At 54.2% G+C, this 13,592-nt stretch overlaps 1 protein-coding gene across 2 annotated transcripts; it reads left to right on the forward strand.

Annotated features, from left to right (window-relative positions):
• The first annotated feature begins 1,550 nt into the window (after positions 1-1,550).
• Positions 1,551-13,586, forward strand: PPP1R1B (protein phosphatase 1 regulatory inhibitor subunit 1B). 2 transcript variants are annotated; one of them, XM_014590675.1, is made up of 6 exons: positions 1,551-1,611; positions 1,874-1,896; positions 2,307-2,382; positions 7,128-7,319; positions 12,726-12,845; positions 12,936-13,586. In XM_014590675.1, the coding sequence occupies exons 1-6, from the start codon at positions 1,578-1,580 to the stop codon at positions 12,983-12,985; spliced, it is 495 nt and encodes a 164-aa protein (XP_014446161.1). In that variant the 5' UTR covers positions 1,551-1,577; the 3' UTR covers positions 12,986-13,586. The 2 variants fall into 2 exon arrangements, with proteins under 2 accessions (XP_014446161.1, XP_014446162.1); XM_014590676.1 differs by having other exon boundaries at positions 1,877-1,896.
• The last annotated feature ends 6 nt before the right edge of the window (positions 13,587-13,592 follow it).

Here is a 13,592-nt window from a genome sequence, read left to right on the forward strand (position 1 = left end):
CGGCAGGGGAGCAGCCTGGCCGCGGCCCAGGCGAGGGCGCGGGGCGGCCGTGAAGTTCGCCGAGACGCGTGCAACTTTTTCCCGGGGCCTCGGCCCTAATTCTGGTCAGAGTGAGCGTCGGGGCGGGCGGGTCCCGGGACTGTCGACCCTGTGGACCCCACACAGCGCCCCCTAGGCCGGTCCCTTTTCCTAGGCTGCCGCTGGGACCACTGCGCCCAGGTCCAGCCCCAGAGCTGGTCAGACCTGAGAAACCTCGTGCATTGCCACAGTAGCCGAGAGGTTCGAGGCCTCCACTCGACCTCCCCACTGCCCAACCCACTCTAGTCCACCTGCTTGCCTGGGCTGGGGTGGCCAGAACCGTGCGCTGACATCTCTCTTTGTCAGGCCCTAGAGTGCCAACCCCAAGGAAGGGGAGGTGAGTGGTCCTCACAGAAGCCGGACCTCCCCACAGACTGCTGGTTATCTGGGGTGGCTTCCTGGGGGCTGGAAGGCCTCCAACGTGAGGGGGTCAGATGGCTCTGCCTTCCACAACCTGGGGGGGGGGGTCACTTGTTGCTGAAACTCTGCCGACCCCCCAATGGCTCCCAAGTGAGCAATGAGAATGCGGGAGGTCTTGAGGACCAGGCCTGAACTCTTTTGGTCTGGAGGGCAGTGTGGACAGCTTGGCAGGGGAGGTGGCGGCAGCGGAGGTGGCGGTTTCCGCCTAACTTCAGCCTAACTTACCCGATTCTCCTTGCGCATTTCCCTGGAGCTCAAAGGGGACCTAATTAACTGACAGCTGGTCTGATTGCCATGGGGGTGGGGGCAGTGACTGGGACTGCTCGATGCCCCCTACCCCTCACGGTATGGCTTGACTCCTGGCACCGGGAGGACAACTTTCCGGTTTTTGCAAGGCCTGGGTGAAGAGTTCTCCTGTCTGAAGAAACTGGCAGAAGGAGCCAGACCCAAGCCCCCAGCGGCACCCCCAGGCTCCTTTGAGTCAGGGGCTCGGGCTCACACCTGAGCCTGAGAGTGAGGTTGGGGGTGCCTGCATTGTCTGGCTCAGCCTCGCTCTTGCAGTAGGATCTGGTTTCTCTGGAGCCCTTGAGCTGACCTTAGGTGGGCAGGGCCACGTGTGTGCTATGGCCCATGGGGCATCCTCCCCAGAGGGCCCAGCCCTGGCAGCTGGAACCAGAGCCAGCTTTGGCTCCCAAGGTCTGTTTTCAGAAGCCGGGGAGAGGCAGGGCCTGGGTGGGAGAAGCTGGAAAAGAGAGGTGGCCTGGCACAGCCAGGGAGTGGGCCAAGCCTGGACTGGGGTTTCTCTTGCCCTTTGGTCTCAGCGTGCTGTGTGGCCTTAACACATTGCTGAACGTCTCTGAGCCCCAGGTTCTCACCTTTGGAAGATGTGGGGGTTGACTGAGCTGTAGTTCCTTTCAGCACTGACAGTCTTTGATTCAAAGGCTCCTTGGGGACTCCAAAGCACCATTTGTTCCCTGCTGCCTGGGGTGAGGGTGGGGACAGGCTGCAGGTGGCTATCCTGTCCCCTGCCACCTCTTCCTCCATCTCCTTAGATCCGGCGCAGGAGACCAACCCCTGCCATGCTGTTCCGGCTCTCGGAGCACTCCTCACCAGGTAGGGACCTTTCCCTGCCACCATCCTCCGTGTGTCCCCCAACTCTGGTGCTCACCTGCCAGAGGCCCACAAGTAGGAGAGAGGTGAAGGTCAGTGCTGGGAGCCCAGCTCTGTGGGGCCCATTCACTGACACAGCACCTCCAACATCAGGGAAGGGGCACCTTCCCGTCCCCCGAGACGGAGTCCTTGGCCAAAGTCACCTAAGTTAACCAAAGTTTCTCTCTCCCTCCTCTCTCCTGTTTGGCTTGGTGGCCTGGCTCAGAAGAGGAGGCTTCCCCGCACCAGGTGAGTGTCCTGGGCAGCTGGAAGAAACGATGCCTGGGCCCTCAGGGGTGAGGTGGATGGTGCTTTCAGTGCCAACCAGCCCACCTTGGCGCCACCCAGGAGGACATATTAGCATATCAGTCGGCACCCTCCCCCCCCCCAGTGCCGGAGGCCTGGGTGCCACCAGCGGATCCTCCAGGGCGCTTGTCTTTCCTCTGCTGATGTAGGTGGGGTCTCTAGGACCTCGGATTCCTCCATGAGTCAAGCCAGGCTTATGGGGTCCCTCCCAGCTGGGTGCAGAACCCGTCTGAAGAGGCAAGACCAGTCTACCTGAGACAGTCTACCTGGGTTGCTAGGGGTGGGTGGAGTGGAGGAAAGGTGACAGGAAAGGGGCCTGGGTGACCTCATTTAACCCGACACTCCCACCGCAGAGAGCTGCAGGAGAGGGGCACCACCTCAAGTCGAAGAGACCCAACCCCTGTGCCTACACGCCACCTTCGCTGAAAGGTACTACCCCCTGCCCCGTCCTCTGGACGTCCCCTGATCCCTGGAACTGAGCTAACCCTGGGGGCGGGGGGTAAGATGTCAGGTCTTGTCTGTAGAGAGGGACGCTTTCTCGCACCAAAACTCCGATTTAGAGACCAATTCTTTCTTAAACTGGTCTTACAAAAAAACAAGTAGCCTGGGACCGGCAGGTGGCATGATAGTTAGGGGCACTGGACTCCCACATGGTTGACTGGCAGCTTGCTCTCCCGCTTCCTCTCTCTTTCTCACTCTGTTCCTCTCTAGTCAAATGAAAAATAAACAAATAAATAAAAAGTTAAATAAAATAATTATTGAAACAAACAAAACAAAACAAAAAACAAGCAACCCATGGGACCAGCAGATGCTGTAGTGGTTATCTCCCACGTAGTCCCAGACCTGGCAGCTTAAAACACACCAGGTGCATGTGCGTGCGTGCCCAAAATCCCAAGAGGAGAGTGGAGGAGAAGGGATTGTGACAAGGCCTTTACCCAGGGCGGGGAGGTGATTTCTTGCTTTCTGTCTGTCTGTCTGTCTCTCTCCAGCAAGCACACCCACCCTAGAACAAATATCTCTCTTAACCAAACAAACAAGCAGCCCAAAGGCAGGGAAAGCAGCTGTGAGCTTTAAAATCAGTAGTGGGGTGGGACCAGCAGTTAGCGTAATGGCTATGTCGCTGAACTCCCATGTAGCCGACCATGGTTTGAGTCCCAGACCTGGTGGCTTAAACTCACGCTGGGCGCGGGTGCGTGTGTGCCCAAGATCCCGAGAGGAGAATGGAGGAGAAGTGATTGCGGCGTGGCCATCCACCTAGGGGGGGATTTCTCGCTTTCTGTCTCTCTGTCTCTCTATCTTTCTGGCGAGCACACACGCCCTATAGCAAAAACTTCTCCAAAAAAATTAAAAAGTTAAAAAAAAAAAAATCAGTAGTGGGGTTGAAGGAAGAGATGGCTGGCCTAAACACCAAGCAGGCATCACCTGAAAGAGCCTCGGCCTGCATCTCCTCTTGCAAGCCTGAGCGAGACCGCCTCCCACCTTCCACTCATTGCAGGATGCCTTCCCTGTGGGCTGCACCCACCCTGCTCTCCTCTCCTCCCATTTGTACGGAGCTGCACACTGGACTCCTTTTTTTCCTTCTCCTTTTTTTAAAAATGTTTTTTAAAAGAATGATTTAATTTTATTTATTATTATTTTTAAAATTTGCTATAGAGCACATGCACTCACCAGAGAGACAGTGTGAAAAGTAAGCCACCAGGTCCGGGACTCGAACTTCAGTTGGCCATGTGGAAGTCCAGCGTCCCAACCACCACGCCACCTGCTGGCCCTTTGATACTATTTTTAAAAGTTTATTGGGGCTGGCAGGTAGCATGGTGGTTAAGGGTGCTGGACTCCTACATGATCGATAGTAGTTCGAGTCCTGGATCTGGAGACCTGCTTCCTCTCTCTGTCTTGCTCTATCCCTCTCTGATCAAATTAAAAAAAGTAAATAAAGAAATACAGTTAAATAAAATAATTCTTTAAAAGAAAAGTTTATTTACTCATTTCTTTTGAGAGAGAGAGAAAGAGAGAGACCCCTCCACCAGAGTCCTCATGCTGCATTCTGCCTGCGGCCTCATGGGTCTGATTGTGGTTCTGTGTGCCCAGAGTGCTCAGCGTGCTCGGGGTGGTCCCAGGGCATGAACCCAGGACCTTTCCTGCTGTGCATCATTGCTGTACCACTACCAGCTCCCTGCTTTTCCTTCCTGTATTAACAGGCAAGTCATTCCTTAACACACCCTGACTGAACACCTAGAGTATGCCGGCTTCACGGGCCAAATACAGCCAGCGAGATTGGGTGCCTGCCTTCCTGGGACCCTTAGTCTGGGAGGGTCTGCATAGTTCACAGAGAAACGGGGTAAGCCTGGATTTGAGGGATCTGAGTGGTGCAACAGGAAGGAAAGGACACCCCAGGAAGAGGGAAGGGGGTGTGCAGAGGGAGGAGGTGTGCGTTGCAGGGGTCAGGGCCCAGGGCCAGCCTGGAGACTTGGTTTCCAGCCGGGGTTCTGTGTTGCTGTGTGAGCGATACCTGAATGCGAAGGGGGTGCAGGTTGGGGCGAGTGCAGAGAGACTTCCTAATAAGCCCTGCGTGCTTGCCCACCCCCACCTCAACTCCTGCCTAAGGCTCTTCCTGCCTGGCCTGCCCCCTCCTCCCACGGAGGGGGAGCCGGAAGGGTGTGCTGAGAGCTCCCTCTGGGGTGGGTTTAATAAGTTCCCAGCCCCAGCCAAGGTCAACAGGTGCACCTGTCAGCCTGCCTGCCAGGGCTGGGAGCAGAGGGGAGGCTGGGAGGAGAGGAGAGAGGGTGGAAGTCTTACTTGTCCCTAGGACAGGAAAGTGGAATGATAGCTGCAGCTAGCAGGCAGTGCAGTCCAGCACCTGGAAGGATGTCCCCACCTGTAGGGACATAGGAAGCATCCCAAAGCAAGCATGAGGGAGGAGACGGCATTTTCTCAGGAATATAAATGCCCCCTGCCCTTGCCACACTGGGCTGGGTGAGTCTGGGTGGATGTGAGGGGACTGTCCCTGGGCTCTTGATCTGCCCTTGGGAAAAGCAGTGGGCTGGAGTGTGGGTTAGGGCCAAGGAGCTTCCTGGGCACCCTGTGTGGCTCAGCATGTGTCCCCACCCCTTGGTGCTCTCTGGGGAGAGTCTCAGTGGAGAGAGGCAGGGAAGTATGAAGAGGTCAGGAGAGGGGTGGTGGCCCGGGGCTGTCCTAGGACCTTGGAACTTGAAAAGGAAGACTTGGGTGGGGAGTCAGGGCCCCAGAGGTGGGAACAGATCAAGAAGGAAAAGCCTGGGGGACGAGGGAGAGCCCCCCAGAGGGCCCTTGTCAGGCATGCGGGAGGTGCCCGGTGCCCAGCCCAGTGCACCTGTGGTCACTGTGGCTCAGAACTAGACTTTTCTTTCTTTCTTTCTTTCTTTCTTTCTTTCTTTCTTTCTTTCTTTCTTTCTTTCTTTCTTTCTTTCTTTCTTTCTTTCTTTCTTTTGAGAGGTTTTCGCTCTAGGGCACATGAGCTTGCCGGAAAGAGACAGAGAGACAGAAAGTGCAAAATCACCCCACGGGGGGATGGCCACGCTGCAATCATGCACGCACACGCGCCCGGCATGAGTTTTAAGCCACCGGGTCTGGGACGCAAACTGCGGTCGACTACATGGGAGTCCAGCGACATAGCCATTACACCAATTGCTGGTTCCCAGAACTAGACTTTTCTTCCGCAGCTAGAGAGAGGACGCTGCCCAAGCTGCCACCTTCTCTCCTGTGACCACTCTGTAACCCTCCTGGACTCTGTACCAGGAGGGCGCTGTTTCGCAGGCTTCGGCCCCTTTCTGGGCAAGGGGAAGTGCGTGGCAGGGTTAGAGGCCTGCCAGGAGGGATCCAGGCCCTCGAGGAAGATGGACAGTGCTGAGTCTCGGCTGGTGATGTGGGGGGGCTCCAAGGCTGGAGCGCTCAGACTTGGCTCAGGGTGAAACTCTGCTGCGTCCCCAAGGCCAGGGCAGGGCAATTTATTGCACTTTTATTGCCTGGGTAGCCTGCCCAGAGCCAGCAGGAGGCACCGGCTGGGAGCTGGGGCAGGGCGGGGCAGTGGGCCCACACAAAGCGCCCTCTGTGCCTGTCCCGGTGTTGGCAGGAGTTCGTGCCCTGCTAGCTGCGCTGGAGGTTTCCAGCCTGGATCTACCCTCTGGGCCTTCTGAGGGGAGGGGCCGTGCCCGAGAAGGAGCTGCAGAGCTGACCCCAGCTCACCAGCATCGTGGGGAGGGTGCTGTGAACTCTGTCCCAAGTGCTGTCGGACCCCAGCTGCCCCAGTCCCCTGCTGACTGTCACAGCCTTTCCTCCTGGGGGGCCCTTCCACCCCTGCCAGTCCCCCAGTCTCCAGCCCTGGCCTTTCTTCCAAGCCCCTGCTCCTTTCCATCTTTTGGAAACTTCTCTCCCAACTGCCCACACTGTTCCCGTTCCTTCCTAGGCCCTACCCAAGCAGAGCTTTGGGGGGGGGGTGTTGCTGCATTCTAGGTCACCGCAGAGGGAGCTGGGAGCTTGGGGATGTGGGTCAAGATTGTGGGGGCTGCATCTGAGCACGCCACATCCCCAGGCACGAGCTTTTGTGGCTGTAGACTGTCCTGTCCTCCGCCTCAGAACTGTTTCCATTCCCTTGGAGCCTGGGGCAGGGATGTGGGCTGACAGCTGTGACCGGGCAGGGTGGGGATTGGGACTGCGCACCGCATGGGGACAGGATGGAGGTGAGCAGTGAGCCCGTGCAGGCTGGGCACGCTCCCAGAAATGGAAAGGGGCAAATCTCCAGGCCCTGGCCCACTGCCTTCTACCCGAGGTGGGAGCTAGGAGACAGTCTCCAGGACTCGCCGGCCAGGGAATGTTAAGCTGCTGTTGTGCCCGCCTGGTCTTGCCCAGCCTGGCGCCCTATGGTGTGGGGGTGCTTCCTGGTGCCAGCCTCCAGGGGACCAGCATCTTGGGACAGCTTAGGAGCCAAACACGATCATGTCTACCTCCTCCTGCTTCTGTCCTGGCCTGGCCCTCAGGAGGCTGCCTGCAGCCTTTGACCTTTAAACTTGGGCTGCTGAGGGGGTTATCTCTGCCCCAGTCTCATGGGAAGGAGGCTAAGGACCGGGCCACGCGCCACCCCCAGATCCATGGCTGCTTCTGGGGCCTGGCTGACCCTGGGCTTCCCGTCCCTGGAGCAGCTGTGCAACGCATCGCTGAGTCTCACCTGCAGTCCATCAGCAACCTGGGTGAGAACCAGACCTCGGAGGAGGAGGATGAGCTGGGGGAGCTGCGAGAGCTGGGCTACCCAAGGGAGGAGGACGAAGAGGAGGAGGAGGACGATGACGAAGAGGAGGAAGAGGAGGACAGCCAGGCTGAAGTCCTGAAGTTTGGTAAGCTGAGGGGACTGTGATGCGGGTGGGGTTAGGTGTGAGTCCTGGGACACCTCCTTACGCCTGAAACTACAGTGACATCCCCTCTCCCGCCAGAAGGCCTCGCATGCATTCAGCTTTCCCTGAGACCCAGGCTTCCTCCACCCTGGCTTGGTCTCCCAATCATGTTTTCCCTGATAATTCTTCTTCTTTGAGAGGTTTTTGCTATAGGGCACATGTGCTCGCCAGAAAGACAGAGACAGAGAGACAGAAAACGAGAAATTACCCCCCGGGGGGGGGGGATGCCCACGTTGCAATCCCTTCTCCTCCATTCTCCTCTCAGGATCTTAGGCACACACGCACATGTGCCCGGCGTGAGTTTAAGCCACCGGGTCTGGGACTCAAACTGCGGTCGACTACGTGGGAGTCCAGCGACATAGCCATTATGCCAACTGCTAGAACCAATAATTCCTGTCTTCTAAAAGAATGGAGGCAAGGCCACCTGTGGTTTGAGATTAGATCCAAAAAAGGACTTCCTTCTTGTGGCAGTGAGGCTGTGGGTGGGTGTGAAGAGACCCAGGAAAAGAGGACTGAGAAAGCCCAACACCCTCACTGCCTGCATTTCTGAGCTTAGCGGGTGGTCTCCGCTGGGATGCCAGGGCCCTGGGCTGACTTGCTCCCTCCAGAACCCTGAGGCTGTTTCTCCCTTCCTAAGATGGTGTGAGAGGGTGCCCTCTAGTGTCTAGATGGAGAATCTGGGATTCAAGAACCAATCGCCCTGCACCACCTGCCTGGGAAGACAGCCGCCAGGGAAGGGCTGAAACAGGAAGCAAGGGGCCTGGGAGGAAAATTCCACAGAAGGTCCCAAGGTCCAGAAAACTTCTAGGCAGAAAGATCACACTCCTTCCACGGTCGTCACCTGGCTGTGGAAGGCTGTCCACGTTCCTCCCAATGCCCATGAAAACTTTGCTTCATTATTTGCGGGACTGGCGAGCACTCAGCCGCCTCTGCTTGAAGTGTCCAGACTCAAACCAGACAGCTCGTGTCTCCTATCTGCGTCATTGGTGGGACGGCACCAGCCATAGGCACCATAGGCAGCTCTGGCCTCCAGGAATAGGGACGGGATGGAGTTGGGTCAGCTCCCACCGAGACCTCCCGAGGACAGGTGGAAAGGAAGGGAGAGCAGACTGCCCCTGCAGAAAAGGCAGCAGAGTCTGGGCCCATGACAAAACTGTCAACGTTTCTTCCTCTCATGCGTGAGAGACAGGGACAGAGATACAGCACCTCTGTTGTGGATGGCCTTCTCTGATGATATCCAGGTTCTCGGTGTTTTGGACAAAGAGTTGAACAAAACACGCCAATAACAAAAAGAAAAGGTAGTTTATTAGGAAAAGTAAAAGTGCACTCCAGTGGGCCGGAACGGGCTGGGGCAGACAGAGAACAGTGGCTCCAAGGACCTGGCAGTTACATTCTGTGAGGCTTCTGATTTTTTTTGTTTGTTTGTTTGTTTTTGCTATAGGGCATGTGCGCTCGCCAGACAGACAGAGACAGACAGACAGAAAGAGAGAAATCAACCCCCGGGGGGATGGCCATGCCGCAATCCCTTCTCCTCCATTCTCCTCTCGGGATCTTGGGCACGCACACACACGCAGCTGGCCTGAGTTTAATCCACCGGGTCCGGAACTCAAACCACGGTCGACTACGTGGGAGTCCAGCGACATAGCCATTACGCTAATTGCTGGTCCCCCAAGGCTTCTGATTTTTTAATCTAGGTCTTGTTGGCTGATCATTGGCTAGGCCCACCAATTGTTCTCATCTCATTGGCTCTATCAAATGTGACTCCATCAGCTAGACATCCCCCACTAATCTGCCTATGTTACCTTGGGAGAGGAATTGTCTACCCTGGTGTTTTTGTTTTGTTTTATTTTGTTTTTAACATTCTCTTCCTTTTTAAAATTTTATTTATTCATTCATTTATTCTTTTTTTTTAAAAGAGTTTTTTTGCTATAGGGCGCATGCGCTTGCCAGACAGACAGAGAGAGACAGAGAGACAGAAAGCGAGAAATCACCCCCCCCAAGGGGGGATGGCCACACCACAATCCCTTCTCCTTTATTCTCGTCTTGGGATCTTGGGCACGCACATACACACACCTGGCATGAGTTTTAAGCCACCAGGTCTGGGACACGAACTGTGGTCGACTACGTGGGAGTCCAGCGACATAGCCGTTATGCTAACTGCTGGTCCCATTCATTTATTCTAATTTGACCAGAGGGAGACAGAGAATGGGAAAGTGAGAAAGCAAGCCACCAGGTCTGGGACTCAAACTGGGGTCAGCCATGTGGGAGTGTCCAGTGCCTTAGCCACCATGCAACCTGTTGGTCCCTGTTTTTTAAAAAAAGAAAATAATTATTTTTTAGGGACTAGCAGTTAGCGTAATGGTTATGTCACTGGACTCCCATGTAGTGGACCACAGTTCGAGTCCCGGACTTGGTGGCTTAAACTCACACTGGGCATGTGTGCGTGCGTGCCCAAGATCCTGAGAGGGGAAGGGATTGTGGCATGGCCATCCCCCCTGGGAGGTGATTATTTTTTGCTTTCTGTCTCTCTGTCTCTCTCTGTCTTTCTTGTGAGCACACACGCCCTATAGCAAAAACAAACAAACAAAAAAACCTCTCCCAAAAAAAGAGAATTATTTTATATTTTTTTATTTATTCATTTTTTTGGAGAGGCTTTTTGCTATAGGGCGCATGTGCTTGCCAGAAAGACCGAGAGAGACAGAAAGACAGAAAGCAAGAAATCACCCCTGGGGGGATGGCTACGCCGCAATCCCTTCTCCTCCATTCTCCTCTCGGGATCTTGGGCATGCACGCACATGCACCCAGCATGAGTTTAAGCCACTGGGTCTGGGACTTGAACCGCAGTTGACTACGTAGGAGTCCAGCGACATAACCATTACGCCAACTGCTGGTCTCTATTTCTTAATTTTAATATTACCAGGAAGGGATAGAGACAGATCTGGTACTCAAACCATGGTTGGCCATGTGGGAGTCCAGCACCCTTAACCACCACACCACCCGCTGACCCCAGAGGGGACTTTTCTGCCCTGATTGGGTTTTTCTGTCTAGCCACATGGGCGGATGCTCCAGCCCCATTACCTGCTTCCGTTTTCTAGCTTCCTCCTACCTCAGTATTGCTCCTAGATCATGGACAGCCAGTGGTAAAGTGGTAAGATTGGCGCTTTGTGAGGCTAACCACATGGGAGGGTTCTGGGTTCGTGCATAGAGGCCTCCCTGAATACATTAGGCATGTGTGTGCCCACAGTCTGGGGCTGGCTGAGGCTAGGAGTAGATGATGTCATCAAGGCCTTGGTAGGGGGTGCGGCAGGAGAAAGCTTGGAAATGGAGCAGTGGGGCCAGCAGGTGGCATAGTGGTTAAAAGCGTTGGACTCCTATGTGACCGACTAGTTTGAGTCCTGGATCCAGTGGCTGGAAACACACTGGGTACGTGTGCATGTGCATACCCAGAATGGAAGAGAATGGAGGAGAGAGACTGTAGTGTGGCTATCCCCCCTGGGGGTGATTTCTCACTTTCTCTCTCTCTCTCTGTCTCTCCTGTGAGTGCTTGTGCACTAGAACAATAATCTCTCAAGAAAGAAAAAGAAAATGGAAGTGGGGAAGGAGGCTGGAGCTCTGCCTATGTGACTGGATAGAAAACCCAACCAGGGGACTAGTAGATGCTATAATGGACTCCCACGTAGTCAACTGCGGTTTGAGTTCCAGACCCAGTGGTTTAAAACTCATGTTCAGCACATGTGCTTGCATGCCCAAAATCCCAAGAGGAGAATGGAGAAGGGACTGTAGGGTGGCCATCCTCTCTCGGGGGTGAGTTCTCGCTTTCTGTCTCTGTCTCTCTGGCAAGTGCATGTGCCCTATAGCAAAAATCTCTCTTAGGGCCAGCATGGTGGTTAAGGGCGCTGGACTCGGACATTGTCAACAATGGTTCGATTCCCAGACCTGGTAGCTTGCTTTCTCACTTTCCCTCTCTCTTTCTTAATCATTCTGTCCCTCTCTGGTCAACTTTAGTCAACTTAAATAAATAGGGGCCAGCCAGTGGTATGATGCTTAAAGGCACTGGATTCCCACATTGCCACTTGATTTCTCACTTTCTCTTTCTCTCTCTCTCTAGTCAAATTTAAAAATAATAATAATAATAATAGGGACCAGCAGTTAGCGTAATGGCTATGTCTCTGGACTCCCATGTAGTCAACCGCGGTTTGTGTCCCAGACCCGGTGGCTTAAAACTCATGCCGGGTGCATGTGCGTGCGTGCCCAAGATCCCGAGAGGAGAATGGAGGAGAAGGGATTGCGGCGTCGCCATCCTCCCTGGGGGATGATTTCTCGCTTTCTGTCTCTCTGTCTCTGGCGAGTACACATGCCCTATAGCAAAAGCCTCTAAAAATACATATATAATAATAATAATGGGACCAGCAGGTGGCGTGGTGGTTAAGGCGTTGCACACTACCACATGGCTGGCCATGGTTCAAGTCCTGGACTTGGTGTCTTGCTTTCTCACTTTCCCTCTCTGTCTCTGGGCAAATTAAAATAAATGAATAAATAAATTAATTAATTAAACTTTAAAAAAATAATGACAAATGGAATTAAATAAGTAAATATTTTTAAATAAATAAAGTTAAATAAAATAATTCTAAAAAAGAAAATAGAACTAAAAAAAAAACCCTCTCTTAAAAAAAAAAGAAAAACACAATCACAGTAGAAAATTCCTGTCTCAAGGTAATGTAGGCAGAATAGTAGGGGATGTCTAGCTGATAAAGCCACATTCGATAAAGCCAATGCAATCAGTGACCCAGCCACATTCGATAGAGCCAATGAGATGAGAACAATCAGCGGGCCCAGTCAATGATCACCCGACGTGACCTAGATTAAAAAGTTAAAAACCTCAAAGAACGTGAATGCCAGGGCCTTTGAGCCACTCTTACTCTATCCACTCAGGCCTGCTCCTACCTCTCCTGAGTGCACTTCTGCTTTTATTTAATAAACTAGCTTTTCCTTTCACTATTGGCATGTTTCATTCAATTCTTTGTCTAAAACACCAAGACCCCGGATATTACAGAAGCCATCCCACAATATAAACAGCACCACTCCTGAGTGCCCTGCAATGGCACAGGACAAGGCTAAGCAGGACATCGTCAATTACCGTATTTAAGGTAATTACTGAACGCCTGTCTTCAACTCTGTCTTCTCCAGTGGCCTATGTAAGTTGAGAAGAGCAGTCCTAGGCCTGCCTCTCTGTTAGGCCTTGATGCCCTGGAGAGCTTAGCCTCAGCCATCAGAGAGAACTAGCTCGTGCTCCAGGGCAGCCTGACGGGAACTCAGAGCCTGTGCTTTTATCCCCTTTCCCATCGCCAGCTGGGAAAAAGACAACCTGTGGCCAGGGGCTGGAGGGGCCCTGGGAGCGCCCACCACCTCTGGATGAGCCCCAGAAAGATGGAAGCTCTGAAGACCAAGTGGAAGACCCAGCAAGGAGCGGTGAGGCCTGGAAGCAAGGGATGGGGGCGGGGCGGGGCTGGGTTTTTGGTGGGCGGGGCCAGTCTGAGTCCCTCTCCGCTTGCCTTGCAGAGCCGGGGGAGGGGCCTGAGCGCCCTGCCGGCCCTGAACCTGGCACATAGGCACCCAGCCCTGCATCTCCCAGGAGGAAGAGGAGGAGGCATTGCTGTTCCCCGTAGTCCCGATCCTATCCTGTACCCTTTCCCTCACCCGCTAGGGCTGCGGCTTCTGACTTCTAGAAGACTAAGGCTGGTTTGTGTTTGCTTGTTTGCCCACCTTTGGCTGATGCCCAGAGTCCCTGGGCACTTACTGCCTGATGCCCACCCCTGCCAGTCATTCCCCCATTCACCCAGGGGGAGGCGGGATGTCAGAGAGCCCTCACTGGGAACTCCAGGAAATGAGAAACAAGGATTGACCTCGTAATTCAACTCCCTAGTTCCTCTCCCCTGGGCACAGGAGACCCACAGGGCAGGACCCTAAGATCTGGGGAAAGGCGAGACTGAGAAACCTGTAGGTATCCTTACATTCTTCTTATGCCCTTTCCCAAGGGGGATTCCAAGTCACCTCCCCCCCTCACTGGCTTCTACCAGGGCCCAGGAGTCAGGCTCCTTCTCTACAGCCTCGAATGTTGGAAATCTTCCCCTTGTCACCTCTTGTCCTCCTGGGTGCCTGGAAGATGGACTGGCATCGGCTGCTTTGTTGCGTTGTCTGTGCTTTGTTTGCAGGAAT

Source organism: Tupaia chinensis, unplaced genomic scaffold (genome assembly GCF_000334495.1).
Source record: "Tupaia chinensis unplaced genomic scaffold, TupChi_1.0 Scaffold000477_1, whole genome shotgun sequence".
NCBI lineage: Eukaryota > Metazoa > Chordata > Mammalia > Scandentia > Tupaiidae > Tupaia > Tupaia belangeri.

Excerpts from the sequence above, each read along its gene's own strand:
- PPP1R1B (XM_014590675.1), top strand. The coding sequence starts at position 1,578 with ATGCTGTTCCGGCTCTCGGAGCACTCCTCACCAG. Across the intron at positions 7,320-12,725 it reads GGCTGAAGTCCTGAAGTTTG|CTGGGAAAAAGACAACCTGT; the intron begins GTAAGCTGAGGG and ends TCCCATCGCCAG. Across the intron at positions 12,846-12,935 it reads GGAAGACCCAGCAAGGAGCG|AGCCGGGGGAGGGGCCTGAG; the intron begins GTGAGGCCTGGA and ends CTTGCCTTGCAG.